We start from the raw sequence: 20,749 nt of genomic DNA on the forward strand, positions 1-20,749 counted from the left end.
GCAAATAAAGGGAAAAATTTAAAGGTATTATGTACAACAGTTAGTCTATTACAGAAATATTTTAGCCTGAACGAAATACTCAATGCTGATTGGTTGAAACAAAGTACACGTATATGAACCTACGACTCCTAACTATGCTATAATGACACTATCTCACCAAGTTCGAAAATATTAAGGGAAAATTGATAATTTGGTAGCTATTTCTGTACCATTTAACTCTGGCTTCTCTTTTACAATAAATAAAGATTCCGCTATCCTAAGGTCTGAGTTACAATATGCCCTATACTTTATGTTGAAGTCCTGATCAGTAAATGCATGATTACATTGTAATGCGTGTTCTCTTATATTTGAGAAACTAGGCTCAGTGATACGAGCATTTGTTCTATACGATACTCCCAAGTGCTCAGAAATTGAATTTTTAGGTTCCGACAGGTGGAACCAATATACCGTGACATACAGTCCGGACATCTAAAACAATATACAATTTTTGAGCACAAAGGAGTAGGAATAGCATCTTTAAATTCAAATAGAGAACCTATGGTATTTTTAGTAATAAAAATAAATATAAAATCAACACTCGGAACATGTTTCTTGAGTAAATGAGACATTGTATTGCGTAAATGGTAACTAAATTGTCTTGAGAAGGGTAATGTAATGTATCTAACTTCTTTGGTTTTAGTTAAGATGTAAGTCGAAAGGTGTTTTTCCTAGGTTTTTATTTTTCAAAAGTAGTATCAAAAATTTAAGTAATAGCAAACTATATGTGTCTATCCTCCACAAGTGTCTAAGTTTTGAAATTAATAACAAATGTAAGAAATTTAATAAATTAAGTAAAGAATATAACAATAATTTGCAACATTTTAAGTGGAGTGTTTCTTGGTTGGATTATAGGGTGGTGTTGGCTAGTATTAGTAAAGATAATTCCAGCAAAATAGATAATGTCGAATTGATTCATAAGAAAAAGTTAGCATTCTTAGGTGTGTCCCAGGACAGTGAATTAGATGCAGGTAAAGTAATTTTTAATCTCTCTGATAGGGCGTTGGATGAAGAAGAAAAACAGATTCTTAATTTGGTTTTCCTGCAAAAAAAGTCAACTTTGTCAATCACTATTTATATTATGAGAAATTCATACAACAAATTTCCAAATATAAAAACAATAATGAACAATTTGATGAAGTACTTAATAGAATTAAACTTTGATCACATGAGTCATATAAGGATAAATCAAATAAAAGTAACTTCAATCTTGACTTGCTAGAAACCCTTAGAAAGGATAAAGATATAATTGTCACCAGGCCAGATAAAGGTAAAGGAATAATCATATTAAATAAATCTGATTATATAAACAAAACTAATGAAATTCTCAGTGATGACACCAAATGTAGAAAATTAAATGGTGATTGGTTTAAAATTGTCCTCAAATTAGAAGATAAACTAAATCGTTGGCTTAGGAGTATTAAAAGTAAAATACCTGATTCATGTTTTGAGTTTCTATATGCATCTGGTTCACTCCCCGGGATACTATATGGTTTACCCAAAGTACACAAGCAAGGTTGCCCTGTAAGACCTATCCTAGTAGCAACAGGTACCTTCAATTATAATTGTGCAAAATTTTTAGTTCCCATTTTAATTCCCTTAACTACTAATGAATTCACAGTGAAGAACTCAATTGAATTTGCAAAGGAATTACAGACATTTAAGTTTACGGATTCCCTGTTTCTCGCTAGTTTTGACGTAAAATCCTTATTTACAAATATCCCCCTTATTGAGACTATTGACATTTGTGTAGAAGAGTGCAAGAGATTAAAATTGATTACTTATGACCTAACCAAGAGGCAGTTCCGATCCTTACTGGAGTTGGCTGTGAGGGAGTCCATTTTTTATCTTTAATGACCAATTGTATCAACAAATAGATGGAGTAGCTATGGGTTCCCCTTTGGGACCAACATTAGCAAATATGTTTTTATGCTATCATGAAAAAAGCTGGTTATCTGATTGTCCAACTGAATTCAAGCCAATTAAATACAACCGTTATGTAGACAATTGCTTCCTAGCATTTAAATCTAAGGAACAAGCTCATAAATTCCTTGAGTATCTAAATAATAAACAAAAAGATATCGTTCACTTCTGAGTTTGGGACTAATAATAACCTCCCATTCCTAGATATAATGGTCATGAAGAATAATGGATCTCTTTGCACGGATGTTTTCAGGAAGGAAACTTATACGGGTTTGGGCTTGAATTTTGAGTCATTTGTCCCTTCCCTTTTCAAGATAAATTCCATCAAAACGTTACTACATAGAGCATACAATATTTGTAGTACTTGGCCCTTGTTCCATAATGAACTTGAAAGACTGAGACATTACTTTCATATTAGTGGTTATCCCAAAGACTTAATAGAGAAACAAATTAAGAAGTTTATCACAAATAAATTTGTTACTGACAATTTTGTGGAGGATAAAACCAAAGAAGTTAGATACATTACATTACCCTTCTCAGGACAATTAAGTTATCATTTACACAATACAATGTCTCATTTACTCAAGAAACATGTTTCGAGTGTTGATTTTATACTTATTTTTATTAATAAAAATACCATAGGTTCTCTATTTGAATTTAAAGATGCTATTCCTACTCCTTTGTGCTCAAAAATTGTATATTGTTTTAGATGTCCGGACTGTATGTCACGGTATATTGGTTCCACCTGTCGGAACCTAAAAATTCGAATTCCTGAGCACTTGGGAGTATCGTATAGAACAAATGCTCGTATCACTGAGCCTAGTTTCTCAAATATAAGAGAACACGCTTTACAATGTAATCACGCATTTACTGATCAGGACTTCAACATAAAGTATAGGGCATATTGTAACTCAGACCTTAGGATAGCGGAATCTTTATTTATTGTAAAAGAGAAGCCAGAATTAAATGGTACAGAAATAGCTACCAAATAATTAATTTTCTCTTAATATTTTCAAACTTGGTGAGATAGTATCATTTTAACATAGTTAGGAGTCGTAGGTTCATATACGTGTACTCTGTTTCAACCAATCAGCATTGAGTATTTCATTCAGACTAAAATATTTCTGTAATAGACTAACTGTTGTACATCATACCTTTAAATTTTTCCCTTTATTTGCATTATCTATGACAGATTAGAATTTTGCACTATATTTTGTATTGGATAAGAAATTCTTAGTGAACCAATCAGATTTTACCATCTAGTGAGTAGGAGCCTATAAATACTAGTAAGCCAGTCTCCCTCCCCACTTACCTGTTGTTGGAACAAGTAGCAGGACCACTGCGTCTGGTCATTTTTTTAACGTTTTACGTGTGGTATTATAGTGCCTTTTTGTACCTGGAGATGGGATATGTACTTTCCCGAAACATTGTGAAGTGGATTTAATGAAGATAACTGTCCTTTTGTGGGTCTTCTCTCTCCTGTACCGTGTTTTTCAAGTCATATATATATATATATATATATATATATAGGTAACCGCCGCTTAACGAAGGTTCACACAATGAAATTTCGCTACAACAAAAGTTTCATTTTACTACCATCTGCTCGTTTGACGAACTCCAAACTCGCTTTAACGAAGTTTTATTCAGGTAATTTTTTCTAAATTTGAAAGCCCTGCCGTATCACGCAAGCCGACAGGTTTTTGAATACACCACCACCTCTTGTGGACAAAATGCGCACCACTCACTCCCCCTGTTCAGCAGCAGCTGACGCTGTTATTGTTTCCCTCGCTCAACTTACCACCAAAACGCCCTGCAATGTCACCTAGCGTTGCTAAGACTAAAAAGTCTCTTACTCTCGAAGTGAAGCTGTATTATTCACAGACATGAGAGAGGCGAGAAAAATATTAGCATTGCTGACCACCATCTTGACTCCATCTACTGTCTCTACTATTTTCAAGTCAGCAGACTCTATTAAGAAGGTTGGTAAGACCGTATCTTCCTTGCAAGCCAAAAGAACCACCTGAACTCGTGACTACAATGGATAAAATGGAAGGCCTTGTGGAAATGTGGTATTCAAGTTTTGTATGTGATACAATGATGCGCCCTTTGTTTACATTCCACAGGTTGCCGGTTAGTGTCTTTCCCGTTTCACTCTCCCTCCCTTCATACATTTAAGATCATCAACATTATAAAGTTACGTACATACATACGTTAGTGTACATTATAATGATTTAAATTAAACTGCCTAAATGTTTAGCTTCATTATTTTTACTTTCATTAAACCTTTCACTGTACTATGATGCACTCTTGCTTTGTTTACTCTCAATGGAAGTTAAAGTCAGGAGTTAAATTTGTTATAATCGGTTCGCTTAATAAAATTTTACTTAACGAAGGGATTTTTAGGAATGTAACCACTTCGTTAAGCCTGGGTTGCCAGTATATATGAATATATATGTATATATATATATATATATATATATATATATATATATATATATATATATATATATATATACATATACAGGCAACCCCGCTTAACTAATTACGCCCTAAAAATACCTTAGAAAATTTCAGATTTCGTTAAGCAAACTGATTATAACAAATTTAACCCTTGACTTGAACTTCCATTGAGAGTAAACAAAGTAAGAGTGCATCATAGTACAGTGAAAGGTTTAATGAAAGTAAAAATTATGAAGTTAAACATTTAGGCAGTTTAATTTAAGTCATTTTAATGTACACTAATGTATTTTTTTTTTCTTCTTTTACGTAGGGAAGAGGGCCAGCCAAGGGCAAAAAAAAAGAAAGTTAGAAAAAGGCCCTCTTGAGCGCTGGCTCTCCAAAGAGTTCAAAAAGTGCCAAAACCGTCAGCCAGAATTAGGGGAGCAAATGCCTCGATACCTCCCTCTTAAAAGAAGACAAGTTGTAGGAATTCGGAAATACAGATGCAGGGAGGGAGTTCCAGAGTTTACCAGTGAAAGGGATGAATGATTGAGCGTACTGGTTAACTCTTGCATTAGAGAGTTGGACAGAATTGGGATGAGAGAAAGAAGAAGCCTTATGCAGCGTGGCCGCAGGAGGATGGGAGGCATGCAGTTAGCAAGATCAGTAGAACAGTTACCATGAAAATAGCGATAAAATATAGAAAGGGATGCAACATTTCGGCGGTGAGAAAGAGACTGAAGACAGTTAGTCAGAGGAGGGAGTTGATGAGACGAAGAGCTTTCGATTCCACCCTATCAAGCAAAGCTGTGTGACTGGAACCCCCAAACATGCGAAGAGTACTCCATACAGGGACGGATAAGGCCCTTATACAGAGTAAGCAGTTGGAGGGCGAGAAAACTGTCGGAGACGCCTCAGAACACCTAATTTCATAGAAGCTGTTTTAGCAAGAGATGAGATGTGAAGTTTCCAGTTAAGATTATGAGCAAAGGACAGACCGAGGATATTCATTGTGGAAGAGGAGACAGTTGAGTGTCATTGAAGAAGAGGGGATAGTTGTCTGGAAGGTTGTGTCGAGTTGATAGATGGAGGAATTGAGTTTTTGAGGCATTGAAAACTACTAGATTTTCTCTGCCCCAATCGGAAATCTTAGAAAGATCGGAAGTCAGGCGTTCCGTGGCGTTTCCCGCGTGATCTGTTGATTTCCTGAAGGGTTGGACGTCTCTGAAAGAACGTGGAAAGATGTAGGGTGGTATCATCAGCGTAGGAGTGGATAGGGCAAGAAGTTTGGTTAAGAAGGTCATTAATGAATAATAGAAAGAGAGTGGGTGACAGGACAGAACCCTGAGGAACACCACTATTAATAGGTTTAGGAGAAGAACAGTAGCCGTCTACCACAGCAGCAATAGAGCGGTCGGAAAGGAAACTTGAGATAAAGTTGCAGAGAGAAGGATAGAAGCCGTAGGAGGGCAGTTTTGAAATCAAAGCTTTATGCCAGACTCTATCAAAAGCTTTTGATATGTCTAACGCAACAGCAAAAGTTTCACCGAAATCTCTAAAAGAGGATGACCAAGACTCAGTAAGGAAAGCCAGAAGATCACCAGTAGAGCGACCTTGACGGAAGCCATACTGGCGATCAGACAGAAGATTGTGAAGTGACAGATGTTTGAGAATCTTCCTATTCAGGATAGATTCAAAAACTTTAGACAAGCAAGAGATTAAAGCTATAGGACGGTAGTTTGAGGGGTTAGAACGGTCACCCTTTTTAGGAACAGGCTGAATGTAGGCGAACTTCCAGCAGGAAGGAAAGGTAGAAGTCGATAGACAAAGTTGGAAGAGTTTGGCCAGGCAAGGTGCAAGCACAGAAGCACAGTTTTTGAGAACAATAGGAGGGACCCCATCAGGTCCATAAGCCTTCCGAGGGTTTAGGCCAGCAAGGGCATGGAAAACATCATTACGAAGAATTTTGATTGTAGACATGAAATAGTCAGAGGGAGGAGGAGAGGAGGACAAGCCCAGAATCGTCCAAGGTGGAGTTGTGAGCAAAGGTTTGAGAAAAGAGTTCAGCTTTAGAGACAGAAGAGATGGCAGTGGTGCCATCAGGATGAAATAAAGGAGGGAAAGATGAAGAAGTGAAGTTATTTGAGATGTTTTTGGCTAGATGCCAGAAGTCACGAGGAGAGTTTGAGTTTGAAAGATTTTGACATTTCCTATTTATGAAAGAGTGTTTGGCAAGTTGAAGAACAGACTTGGCATGATTCTGGGCAGAGATATAAAGTGCATGAGATTCAGGAGATGGAAGGCTCAAGTACCTTTTGTGGGCAACCTCTCTATCATGTATAGCACGAGAACAGGCTGAGTTAAACCAAGGTTTAGAAGGTTTAGGTTGAGAAAAGAATGAGGAATGTACGCCTCCATGCCAGATACTAACACCTCTGTTATGCGTTCAGCACAAAGAGATGGGTCTCTGACACGGAAGCAATAATCATTCCAGGAAAATCAGCATAATACCTCCTCAGGTCCCCCAACTGGCAGAGGCAAAACGCCAGAGGCACCTTCGCTTTGGGGATCCTGCGGAGGGATTGGAAAAATAGGACAAGATACAGAAATGAGATTGTGATCGGAGGAGCCCAACGGAGATGAAAGGGTGACAGCATAAGCAGAAGGGTTAGAGGTGAGGAAGAGATCAAGAATGTTGGGCGTGTCTCCAAGACGGTCAGGAATACGAGTAGGGTGTTGCACCAGTTGCTCTAGGTCATGGAGGATAGCAAAGTTGAAGGCTAGTTCACCAGGGTGGTCAGTGAAGGAGAGGAAAGCCAAAGCTGGTGGTGAACATTGAAATCTCCAAGAATGGAAATCTCAGCGAAAGGGTAGAGGGACAGAATGTGCTCCACTTTAGAAGTTAAGTAGTCGAAGAAATTACTATAGTCAGAAGAGTTAGGGAGAGATAAACAGCACAGATGAATTTAGTTTGAGAGTGACTGTTAAGTCGTAGCCAGATGGTGGAAAATTCGGAAGACTCAAGAGCGTGGGCACGAGAGCAAGTTAAGTCATTGCGTACATAGACGCAACATCCAGCTTTGGAATGAAAATGAGAATAGAGAAAGTAGGAGGAACAGAGAAGGGCTACTGTCAGTTGCCTCAGACAGCTGTGTTTCGGTGAGGAAAAGAAGATGAGGTTTAGTAGAGGAGAGGTGGTGTTCCACAGATTGAAAATTAGATCTAAGACTGCGAATGTTGCAGAAGTTAATGTAGAAAAAGTTGAGGGAGGTGTCAAGGCATTTGTGGTCTTCAACAGGAGAGGTGTCTCACCTGGGGACATTTTTGGTCCCCTCCCCAGAGGGGGACTCCAAGGCGTTGTTTATTTTGGGTCCCATTTTTCTTTTAAATTTTGATTTGAAGTGAAGGGTGTATGTGTAGTAAGTGCATGTAGTTTTGTGTGAAGAAGGAGAGCTGTCTTTAGAGGGTAGGCTGTGACTACCACCTTGAGTTGTGAAACACAAAGGGAAACATTCAACGAGATCACAACTAGCTTTAATGGAAGGTTCACAGCACCTCCTGAACTAGTGCTATTAGATCTCACTGGGAGTAAGTTATTGTTTCGGTAGGTGTCTACTACCTCCTCATTTTATGTATGTATATAACTTTATAATATTGATGATCTTAGATTTATGAAGGGAGGGAAAGTGAAACGGTAAAGACATTAACTGGCAACCTGTGGAATATAAATAAAGGTGCATTATTGTATCACATACAAAACTTATTTACCACATTTCCACAAGGCTTTCCATTTTATCCATTGTAGAGTCATGAGTTCAGGTGGTTCCTTTAGCTTGAAAGGAAGATCGGTCTCACCAGCCTTCTTAATAGAGTCTGTTGACTTGAAAATAGTAGAGACAGTAGATGGAATCGAGATGGTGGCGAGCAATGCTAATAGTTTTCTTAACTCTCTTGTGTCTGTGAATGATATCCAGCGTCACTTCGAGAGTAAGAGACTTCCTGGTCTTCTTAGCAATGCTAGGCGACATTGCAGGGCATTTTGGTGGTAAGTTGAGGGAAGACGAGCTGCTGCTGACGCTGTTATTATCTTGAACAGCGGGAGTGAGAGGCGCTGGTGTATTAAAAAACATGTCGGCTTGCGTGACACGGCGGAGCTTTCAAACTTGGTAAAACTTACCTGGATAGAACTTCGTTAAAGCGAGTTTGGTGTTTCTTAAATGAGCAAATGGTAGTAAAATGAAACCTTCGTTGTAGCGAAATTTCGTCGTGTGAACCTCCGTTAAGCGGGGGTTGTCTGTGTATATATATATATATATATATATATATATATATATATATATATATATATATATATATATATATATATATACATACAGTAAGGTCTCGAGTTACGTCAAAGTTATGTTCCTGAAACATGACGTAAGTCGATTTTGTATGCAAGTCGAGTTTTGTACTTTCAAAGCATATTATCGAGTTTTCAACCAATAATTTTTTATGGTTATTCAGGTAAGTAAAAGGTTATAATGTTATATTGGTATATTATTTACAACTATGTAGGAATATATTGATTAGGGCCGCGAACGCGAAGGACTGCAGGTTGCCGAGAGGGGTGGACGCCTGAGGCCAGGAGGGTGGGCAGGTCGAATGTTGTGACACCCAGGGCGGACAGCAGGGAGCTTTGTGGAGTGCGGTGGGAGTAGAAGCGTTATATAAGTAAAAGGTTATATTGTTATATTATTTACAAGTATGTAGGAATATGAAACACAAGCTTGTTTTTGTTGTTGATTAGGGCCGCGAATGCGAAGGACTGCATGTTGCCAGAGGGGTGGACGCCTGAGGCCGCGAGGAGGGTAGGCAGGTCGAATGTTGTGACGCCTAGGGCGGACAGCTGGGAGCGTAGTGCAATGCGGTGGGAGTAGAAGCGTGGGCAGCGGAGCAGGAAATGCAATAGGGATCAGCAGACAGGCGCAGACGGTGCAAGTGAGCTGCGAGTTGATGACTGTTTAGCAGCATATCTCTTCTCATCATAGATTTCTCTGTAGCAAGTCACTGCATCTTCCATTGCCCTGTGAACTCTGGCAAAGTGTTCTGCATTTGGGTCTTGCTCTTCAAAGAACACCATTGCTTTTTCCAGGGCTTGAAAAGCGCTTGCCATGTTTTTTATTGTAAGCTGCCGTAACACTACGTCGTCATTTTCATCAGCCTCTGTTTGTTTCCCCAGCTCCATCAGATCTTCAGCGTTTAATTCTGAGTTGTGAGAATCGAGGACCTCATCTATGTCACTCTCCTCTATGTCTAGACTTAACTCATTCTTAAGCTTTACACAGTTGCTCTTGGTCTCCTCTACACTATCACTATCAAAGGCTTTAAAGTTATTCATTAGGCTAGGACACACGCTTTTCCACACACCATTCATGTTTGACTGTGTAACCTCAGCCCAACTTTCTCCAATATTTTTCACAGCACTGTAAATGTTAAAACCTTTCCAGAACTCTTTCAGGCTTTTATCACCATTTCCTGTTGCACGGATGGCCTGTTTGAAGGTTCTTCTCAGGTAATAGGCCTTGAAGGATCTCATCACCCCTTGATCCATTGGCTGAATCAATGACATTGTGTTTGGTGGCATAAATACAACTTTAACATTTGGGTTGAGTTCATGTAGGCTTGCAGAATGACCAGGAATTATTTGGTTGCAGTCTATAATACTCGGGTATGTATCTATTTCTCAATTGAAGAATTTCTTGATTTTGACAAATCAACAAAGCATGGTATTCATCCCCTATCAATTCATTATTACATTTAGTACAATAACGCACCTCTCTATCTGTTTGATTATATATACCAACGATGATTGGTAATTAATTATTTCCCGTGCGAAGCTTTGACAAACTTATACGATTATTTTTATTAAGTTTAAGCAGGTATTCTTCAATCCCATAAATTTCTTTATATAATTTGTAAGTACTACAAATACCTTTATTTGATATGTTTTCATACTACTTGTTTATCCATAAGTCTTTTAATTTTTGTTCGATTGCTTTTCTGAACCATTTAGGGTTGCTAACTGTCTGCATCATCCACACCCATGACATTCCACACTCTATACAAATATTTTTGATGTATTCTATCCATGGTGACAAATACAGACCGCTCGTATATAACTGTAATAAGCAATTATACATTATGTAACTTAATTTTAAAAGTGTTCTTTCCCGTCACTAACCTGTAGTCCGACTCAAATATGAAGGCCGCTGAGGGGGGAGACCTATTGGGGATTCCCTGGCTGCGGCGTCGCCAAACGTCGCAGCCCCAATTACAGGATTAACACTGAAGTGTGGAGAAACACCCATCTCTCTCTCTCTCTCTCTCTCTCTCTCTCTCTCTCTCTCTCTCTCTCTCTCTCTCTCTCTCTCTCTCTCTCTCTCTCTAAAATAGACAAGTAGACATGCATCTTTTTTGTTGTTTTATTTTACTCTTTTTCCACACCACCCATGAGGACCTAGTCAAAGGGTACTGGCAAGTGCCCCTAACTGAGCGAACCAAGCAGATCGCTAGTTTTGTAGCTGTGTATCAGTGCCAAGTGATGCCCTATGGGCTTAAGAATGCCCTGCCACCTTCCAAAGGCTGATGGATCGGGTGGTAGATGGCCTGAAGAACTGTGTCGTGTACATCGATGACGTGGTGATTTATGACACGTCCTGGGAGGAACACGTCCAGAATGTAGAAGCCTTGTTTGTCCGTCTGCAGGAGGCAGACTTAGTAGTTAACCTAGAAAAGTGTGACTATGTGAGGGCTAGAGTACAGTACTTGGGCTATGTAATGGGCCAGGGCTACGTGACTCCCCCAGAGGCCAAGGTCGAGGCGATAAGTCGGTTCCCCGCCCCGACTTGCCGTCGAGGCCTGAAGAGGTTCCTCGGTGTAGTAGTCTACTACAGGAGGTTCGTGCCTGGTTACTCCACCCTCCTGGCACCTCTCACCGATCTCCTGCAGAAGGGGCGGAAGTGGACGTGGTCTCCAGACTGTGCAGCTGCGTTTTCACGCATGAAACAGCTGCTCTGTGAGCTGCCAGTCCTTAGGGCTCCCGACTTTAAGAAGCCCTTCTCGCTGGCCGTAGATGCTAGTCAGGTGGGGGTTGGAGCGGTGTTATTGCAGCCAGACCACCAGGGAGTCAACCACCCTGTGTGTTATTTCTCTTAAGAAGTTCACCACCGCGCAGAGAAATTATTCCGTGATAGAACAAAAACTTCTAGCCATCATCTTAGCATTACAACATTTCGAAATTTATGTCCCCTCCTATGGTCCCAAAATTACTATCTTTTCTGACCATAGCCCCCTTCAGTTCTTGGATAGATTTAAGTTCAAGAATGTGCGTTTGACCCGCTGGAGTTTGCTCCTCCAGGAGTATGATCTAGAAGTTCGCCATATCAAAGGGTGCGACAATGTCATCGCCGACTGTCTGTCTCGCATGACATCGTAAAGAGCATTTGAGGGCGAGTTGCTATTTTTGTTACTTGTCTTTGTTTTGAGAGCCCCTAGCCCAGTTTCAGTTTACCAAAACTTTTGAAAATTTGTTTTGTTTTCAAAAATTTTCTTTCAAGGGGGGCGTATTATGCTGAGCGATATAATTTCTTTTATTTTGTTTAGTTAGCCTCATAGTCATCGCCCGGCTGGCGGGCGACGAGTGTGAGAGAGAAAGAGAGAGAATGGGAGTGTTGTGACGTCATCCCTCCCTCCCTGAGCCGAGCGCAGGGTGGCTGGGAGAAGCGGTGCCAACCTCCTTTGTTTTTCCCAGTGCACTGAGAGACCTTAAGCAGAGTAGTCACCGCCGCTGTGTAATAGATTTAATTTGAATTATTCCGTGCACTCCTGTGAAGTGTGTCTGGAGGGCCACTCACAGTAAGGGTGAGGTCTGGGAGAATGTGTAGACCTTTAGGCGAGATGCTGCTGTGCTTGGAGAGCGCAGTGAGCAGTTATTAAGTTCTGTAGTGAGCGGGCCGTGGAGATAAGTAGCCACCATTACGTGTGCCACGACTTTTGGCGGCTTTCATGAGCCTTGTGAGAGACAGGGTGTCGCCAGGGGTTTGTGGGTACGGGAACTGGTGTTATCTCTCCCCAGTAGGTGGCTGGGAGAGATTGCTGTCTGGTAGTGAGCAGTACTCAATGTTGTGAATTCCGTGTAGCGGGATCAAGTACTGTGCCTCTGTGGGTTGCCGGGGAAGGAGATCAGGGAGGCGTAGTGTTGTAGTGAGAGGACCTAACGTCCTTACGTAGTATGTAGTATAGGAGGAAAATACCCTCCAGTAGTAAGTAGAAGTAGTAGTGGAGGTGCGAGGCAGCTCCTTTGTTCCCCCATAGTGCGTGGGAGGTGAGCCACGTGAGTTGAGGCCCAGTAAGGGTGGCGGGGCAGTCTTCCCCCCACTCCTGTGTCAAGTTAGTTCTGACCTGAGGTATTCGTGTCTGTTATTATCTGCCACGTCCGGGAGACGTGTGTAGTGTGTTTCGCCGAGGCTGAGGGCCTCATAGAATATTGTGGGCAGTAGTGTGCTGTGTTAGCAGCCTTGGTGGTGTGGGACCGGGCTGGAGAGAAGTGTGTCGGTGTATGTGAAAGTGGCTGACGAGGTGGTGGGCTAGTACGCAGTACCGCAGCGGGCCAGATATTACACTGCTTGTAGTGAGTGTGGACTCTCTCCCTTGTGGAGGGCTCCAGACCACTACATTTAGCTAGGAGTGGAGTTGTCTTGAGTAGAGTTGATGGATTGTCCTACGTGAGGGTGGTTCTACCAAGACAACTTTCTCTCCGCACTCCCGTGTAGAATTACTTGTTATTATCTCTTAGGACGAGGAGGAGGAGGAGGTGACGAGTAACCTTTCCCAATCTCTGAGGTTAAGATTGTGGTGGCGACCTAGGGAAGCAGCTTCTGTCTGCTTTTTAAGAGTATGAAAAGAACCTGGTCGCGCCTTGCTAGTGCGGCGGTGTATACCGGTTGGCTGCACTCCTGGGACGAGCTGTCCTGTAGGCTAGCGGGCGTGACAATATATATATATATATATATATATATATATATATATATATATATATATATATATATATATATATATATATATATATATATATATATATATATATATATATATATATATATATATATATATATATATATATATATATATACACAGTGGAGACTCAATACCTGAACGTCTAAATACTCAAACTTTTCAATACTTGAACACAAAAGTTTAATTTAATACTCGAAAAAATACCTGATAGTTGAACGTCCACACCCGTGGTTGTAAAACAAAGGCGCGCCCCTTCCCCCTCCACCAGTTGTGACTTGTGCTGCCGCGGTCATTAGAATAACATTCTCCTGCGTTCTATTTGTAGTTTTTCATTAATAAATATACATTAACAACAAAGGCTTATTAATGGTGAAAATATCTAGTAATCAAACTTTGTATACAAAGCTCTGTCATCTCCCTTCTCGCCGCTGCCACTGTATGGTTCTGTTACTGTAATATTGGTATACTGGATGCCTGTGCACATCCCTAGTCCTACCACAGTCTTGAGAAAAACAACATTCTTCTGCGTTTTGTTCGGTTATTTTTAATTTAGAAACTTATGATGGCACCAGAAAGATTTATTAGTGATGAAAATAGGGAATCTGGTGAGAGTGCAAGTGTTAGTGAGCCACAGCATTCCATTAGTGGATTAACAGGAATCACACCAGGAGAAATTTAACTTTACAAAGACATTTTCATGGTGACTCATCTTTTGGTGACCTCCCTCCTCTTCCTCACCCTTCTTTCCTCCTCTCCTATGTTATTCATCACCAGCCTTCACTACGGTATGTACAAATCAAAATTGTAAAAAAAAAAATACATAGAAATTTTTATAAACTTGAGGTTTGCTAAGATTAGAATGAATTACCTGATTTATAGATATCAATACTCAAACTTTTTAATGCTCGAACAGTCATTTGGAACTAATTAAATTCGAATACTGAGTCTCCACTGTATATATATTTTTTTTTTATGTCCTGGCCTATAGTGCCTGTAGGTAACTTGAAGAGTATTGGAAGTGCTGTTAAGCTTCCACCCATTAGTGGCACAGACAGTTTTATTCATAGTGGTACCCATATTAGGGCCCATATCACTACCCCAGTGCATCTTTGGTGTATGTACCTAGCATCTGGGTATCATGGTGACATGTAGGTATCTTTAAGCCAGTCAACAAATGGCAAAGTTTCAAGGCTGTACTTGGTAGGATTCGAACCTACGCATGAATGTCTGCCCGATCTCACACTCACCACCTTATCCACTATGCCACCGCCTCCCTATAGATATGTTGAGTTAACTCTGAATTAATGCTAGGGTTACATTCCTGGGGATGTCACATTATTAAAAATTGTGTTATTGAAACATAATTTACGATTGAAAACAATGTTAATATAGGGGAGGATGGGTTATGTTGCTGGCCACCGGGAAAGTCAGCCTATTTTGGGAATTTTGCTACTCAAACCTTTAAAGAAAGAACTATTAATACATTATTAGGTCAAATCTTGCATGGAGCACCACCTTTCAGCGTCAGTCACTTCTTCTTGTGACCCGAGGGTCACAAAAAGGGTAAAAAGACAAGTTAAGTGGGTTCAGTGGTCTGCAGGAGGGCTTGTATTGTGGGGGAAGGTAGTAAAATCGCCCTTATGGCAAAAGGGTTAACAGCCCTTTGGAGAGGAAAACATGACATAAGTAAAAAGGAATGTATATAAGACGGTAAAGGCAGGAGATGAAGCTTTAAGGCCACTATATTATGAATTAGTAAGATCAGTTAAGAGGTTAACGAGGAAAGCTAAAAGTGAATATGAGTTGAGGGTAGCCAGCCAAGCAAAGATGAACCCAAAGGTATTTTTTCAATTATATAAGACGAAAAGCAGAGAAAAAATAGGTCCCGTGAGGACAACAAATGGTGAAATGGCTAGTTCTGCGGAAGAGATTAGTAGAATTATGAACGAGTATTTTTTAGCTGTCTTCACCCAAGAGAACACACAGGAAATCCCAGATAGCGATGAGATATTTAGGGCAGAGGATAGTGAAAAGTTGACAGATATCCTTATAACTAAGGGGATGGTAGAGCAGGAGATAGATAAACTAAAGAAATTCAAGTCACCGGGACCTGATGAAGTTTATCCAAGGGTTCTAAAGGAATGCAAGGACGTCGTAAGCGAGCCTTTAGCAGCACTTTTTAGGATGTCTCTGGAGTCAGGTGAGGTACTGATAATGTGGAGAGAAGCTAATGTGGTTTCCATATTTAAGAAGGAGATAAAACCCTAACATCTAATTACAGGCCTGTCAGCTTAACTTCAGTTGTGGGTAAACTAATGGAATCAATAGTAGCAAAAAACATTAGGGAACACCTAGACAAACATGACTTGATAAATCACACACAACATGGATTTACGAAGGGGAAGTCGTGTCTTACCAACTTGGTAAGACAGCAAGGTTTATGAGGCGGCAGATAAAGGTGATAGTTATGACATTCTATACTTAGATTTCAGTAAAGCCTTTGACAAAGTACCTCACTAGAGGCTCTTAAGAAAGGTTAAAGCACACGTTATAGAGGGTAGAATATTAGGCTGGATTAGGCTGGATTAAGGCGTGGTTAGACGGCAGGCGACAAGGGTAGTAATTAATGGTTGGAATTCCGAGTGGGAAGAAGTACGAGTAGTTAGTGGGATGCCACAGGGCTCAGTTTTAGGGCCATTAATATTTCTGATATATATCAACGACTCGGATAGTGGAATTGATAGTGATATCAGTAAATTTGCAGACGACACAAAGATAGGTAGATTAATTAGGTCCGATTTGGATGCCAAGGATTTGCAGGCTGACTTGGATAGAATGAAAGAATGGACAAATAGATGGCTAATGCAGTTCAATATTTTTATGATGGCATGCTTGACTTTCATCATTATTATAAAGGTGTATGACTTTTGTATCAGGATAAGCACAGTACTGATGTGTCATGCTGGAAATAATAATTATATTTTTGTATTATTTTATGGTATCAATAGATTGGTTTACCATAAAAGTTGATGTTTTCTCTTATTTTCAATCTTCAGAAATGGCCTTGAGAAGGCAAACTACAATTTTTTTTCTATAAAATTTGTGTGGGTATATTTCTTATTTTACATCCCTATTATGAAGAATTGCTTACTGTCATCATCTTTTCTGTTGTGGGAGGAGGAGGAGGAGGAGGAGGAGGAGGAGAGAGAGAGAGAGAGAGAGAGAGAGAGAGAGAGAGAGAGAGAGAGAGAGAGAGCTACCTGAGTCAGGTATCTCTCCACCGTCATCCATCCTGGATATGGCGCAGGAACCGTTTTCTGTTGCCCGTAATGAAGAAGTTAATGGGTCACAAGAAGAAGAAGCAACAGCCGAAACTAATCAGTGGCGAACAAATATGTTGCTTCCTCATCTGCTTTTGTTTTTGGTGTTCCATGCAAGATTTCACTTTGTGCTTCATAAAATAACCCTTCCTTGGTGGTAAAGCTTGTTTTTAAAAAGCTAATAAAAATGTTGTTTTTTGACCATTTAATGTATATACAAGACAATAACATCTCCTTGGGGGTTGGTGTTATTGTCATCCTGCTAACAACTTAGTTATCATGGCAATGATGTCCCTCTATACGTTGATGGATACTATCTCGGAAATTGCTAAGGTCACTGTTAAGTTTCTTGGGTCCTGGTCTAGAGTATTTCAGTGCAGTTCCTGCCAGAAGTAGCTAGGATACGCATGATGTTATCGAGTCGAATTAACACGCGGTAAATAGAATAAATCACATAATTTAATAGTATATCCTTACATATCAAGTCACGTTAAATCGAAAGCACATTATTCAAACTTGCGTTAATCAAGAGTTGATTGTAGGTAAATTTATTTATATTATTTTTCATATATTTTCCCCTTTTCTTTATCCAAAGGATTGTTTGTCAAATTGGACACTTTCACCTTTAATCCCTTATGCTTCCTTGCTTTGTTTTCTTGACTTTATAGATATAAATTGTTTGTCTTTAACATGATCTTGTATTATTTTTTTATATTCTCCGTACTACATGATAATTGTTACTTAGTTGTTAGTAAGTCACGTTTACATACAGTCTCCTGTTCTCCCATATCATATTGTCTTATCTTGGAATGTTGCTTGAACTGTCTTTGCAGCTAACTTTATACTTTTCATTATATTCAAGCCACTCTTATTTTGGTAACCATTTCCTTACAGTCCCTGTATGCAGATTCTGGTGGGTATATGCTCATGACTGCAGAGAGCGTGGCAGATCTACAAACTAGAGTAAGTTCCAAGATTGCTGCTGAGGATTTCCGGCCAAACATTCTGATAGAGGGAATCAAGAAACCTTATGATGAGGATGAGTGGCAGTATGTTAAGATTGGTGATACTGTCTTCAGAAATACTGTGCCATGTTCAAGGTATGCAATATTCTTGAAGGTAAATTCTCCTCTGTATTAGCAGTTCCATTCATCTTGTTTTGAAAGGCATGTGGCATAGGTCTCAGAAAACACAAGAGTTAGAGAAAAATAATTGTTAGACAATAATACTGCAAGGAAGTTAGGTTCCATTTGAATTGTCAAATAACGAAACATAACTTATGGGGAAAAAATGAAGGAATAGGTTCTGTGATCCTTGTCAAAAGGTAATTGTTTTCAAGTTAAAGCATACAATACCAAACACAACAAACATGTCTATATTACAGTACTTGATATAGCAACCTGAAAGAGAACATTATATAAATTACATGGGTCATGATAATCATATATATAGAAAGTGCATAACACTCCCCTATGTGTTGCTAATGGCAGGAGAATGCATGCTAGGACAAGGGAATAAGGTGGAAATTTTTCATCTAGCCAGTGGTCACATACTTGTTTCTGTGCATCTGAATCATACATCACCATACAACTGGGATGTGTGAAATTTTACTTGTCATGAACTGAGGGCCTTATCATCAAATCTTTGTGTTCTTATAAAGAGAGTAGTCCCTAATTTACACATCATGTTTCTTTGGGTTGTATAAGAGGTGATCATCCCCTTGTGGGGTTCAAACCTATGCCAGCCATGATGGCCAACACACTTAGATCCTTTACCTCAGAGCTATGAGGCAGTGTGTGTGTATTTATTTACCTAATTGTATTTACCTAATTGTAACATACGGGAAAAGAGCTATGCTCGTGTTGTCCCGTCTCCATATCTATTAATGTCCAGCTTTTTCTTAAAATCATGAATATTCCTTGCGTTGACCACTTCCACGTCTAAACTATTCCATGCTTCCACCCTTCTATGAGGGAAGCTATATTTTTTCACATCTCTCCTATAAGTGGCCATTTTTAGTTTTTTCCCATGCCCTCTCGACATTCTTCCATTCCACATACACAGATCTTCCCTATCCATTTTTCCATGCCAATCATCACTCTGTATATTGCTATCAGGTCTCCCCTTTCTCTTCTGTTTTCCAGGGTTGGAAGTTGCATTCTTTTCAGTCTGTCTTCATAAGTCAAATCTCTTAAGTCAGGCACCATTTTCGTTGCAGCCCTCTGTACTTTCTCTAGTTTCCTTATGTGTTTCTTTAAGTTCGGAGCCCACTGTATTGTTGCATATTCAAGCCTCGGTCTTATCATTGCAGTAATTATTTTCTTCATCATTTCTTCATCTAGATATACGAACGCCACTCTTATGTTCCTCAATAAGTTCAATACTTCTCCAATTATTTTGTTTATATGTCTCTCTGGCGATAGGTCATTGGTAATTGTCACCCCAAGGTCTTTTTCTTCATGACTGGTTTTATGTCTTCATTTCCTATCTTGTACATACTCCTGATTCTTCTTTCACTCTTGCCAAACTCTATTTTCTTGCATTTTGTCGTGTTGAACTCCATTTGCCATGTACAGCTCCATTTCCATATTCTGTCCAAGTCTTCCTGGAGTAGTTCGCAATCTTTGTCACATCTCACTTTTCTTAACAATTTTGCATCGTCTGCAAATAGGCTCACATAACTGGACACCCCATCCACCATGTCATTTATGTAGACTGCGAACATTACTGGTGCCAACACTGATCCCTGTGGAACTCCACTCTCCACCAATCCCCATTCTGATGGTCTGTCCTTAATTATTGTTCTCATTTCTCTTCCTACCAAAAGTCTTCCATCCATTTTAGTAAACTGCCATGCACTCCTCCTACCATTTCAAGTTTCCAGATCAGTCTCTGGTGTGGTACCTTATCAAAGGCCTTTTTTAAATCCAGATATATTCCATCAGCCCAACCATCTCTTTCCTGTATTACATCTATCACCCTCGAATAGTAACATATCAGGTTTGTCGTGCATGAACGCCCTTTCTAAAACCAAATTGACACTCACAAAGTATGTCATTTTTCTCCAAGAAGTCTGTCCATCTATTCTTCACCACCCTCTCACACATCTTAGCTACCACACTTGTAAGTGACACTGGTCTATAGTTCAATGGGTCTCTCTTGTTACCTGATTTATAGATTGGGACAATGTTAGCTCTTTTCCAGTCTTGGGGCACTACACCTTCCCTTAATGAGGCATCAATTACTTCACAAACTTTTTCTGCCAATTGCTCCCTGCATTCTCTTAAAATCCATCCTGATACCCCATCAGGTCCCACAGCTTTTCTCACTTCTAAACTCCCCATCATGTTCTTGATCTCCTCCACAGTTACTTGAAACTCCTTCATAATCCCTTTCTGTTCCATTACCAGTGGTTTGTCAAAAGCAGTCTCCTTTGTGAATACCTTCCGAAAGCATCCATTCATAGCCTCTGCCATTTCCTGGGATCTTCACTGCATACTCCATTTACTTCTAAACTTTCAATACTTTCTCTATTTTTGATGTTGTTGTTCACATGTCTGTAAAAAGCCTTGGTTGGTCTTTACATTTATCAATTATATCCTTTTCTTGTTTCTTTCTTTCTTCTCTTCTAATCAACACATATTCATTTCTTGCTCTTTTGTAACTTTCCCACTGCTTAATCCGTCTTTTCCTTCTCCACCTCTTCCATGCATCCTCTTTTCTTGTTCTAGCCTTTTCACATCTATCGTTAAACCAGTCCTGCTTTCCAACTTCTCTATGTTGTCTTATTGGTACAAATTTTTCTCACCTTCTTTGTATATTTTTATAAATTCCTTCCACTTTTCATTTGCTCCTTAGCACTCTTGAATTTCATCCAATTTGTCTCTTGAAAGAATTTCTTTAGGTTTCCAAAATCTGTCTTGGCATAATTCCATCTTCCCACTTTATATTCTTCATTTCTTCTAGATTTCTCT

The 20,749-nt window shown here is 39.6% G+C and overlaps 1 protein-coding gene across 1 annotated transcript in view; it reads left to right on the forward strand.

Moving 5' to 3' along the window:
* Positions 1-20,749, forward strand: part of LOC123510409 (mitochondrial amidoxime reducing component 2-like) — a 56,310-nt gene that overhangs the window by 23,027 nt on the left and 12,534 nt on the right. Inside the window, exon 6 of the mRNA XM_045265576.1 lies at positions 17,670-17,875. Coding sequence (XP_045121511.1) covers positions 17,670-17,875 — 206 coding nt within the window. The remainder of the gene's footprint in view (positions 1-17,669; positions 17,876-20,749) is intronic.

Source organism: Portunus trituberculatus, chromosome 29 (assembly GCF_017591435.1).
Source record: "Portunus trituberculatus isolate SZX2019 chromosome 29, ASM1759143v1, whole genome shotgun sequence".
Classification (NCBI taxonomy): domain Eukaryota; kingdom Metazoa; phylum Arthropoda; class Malacostraca; order Decapoda; family Portunidae; genus Portunus; species Portunus trituberculatus.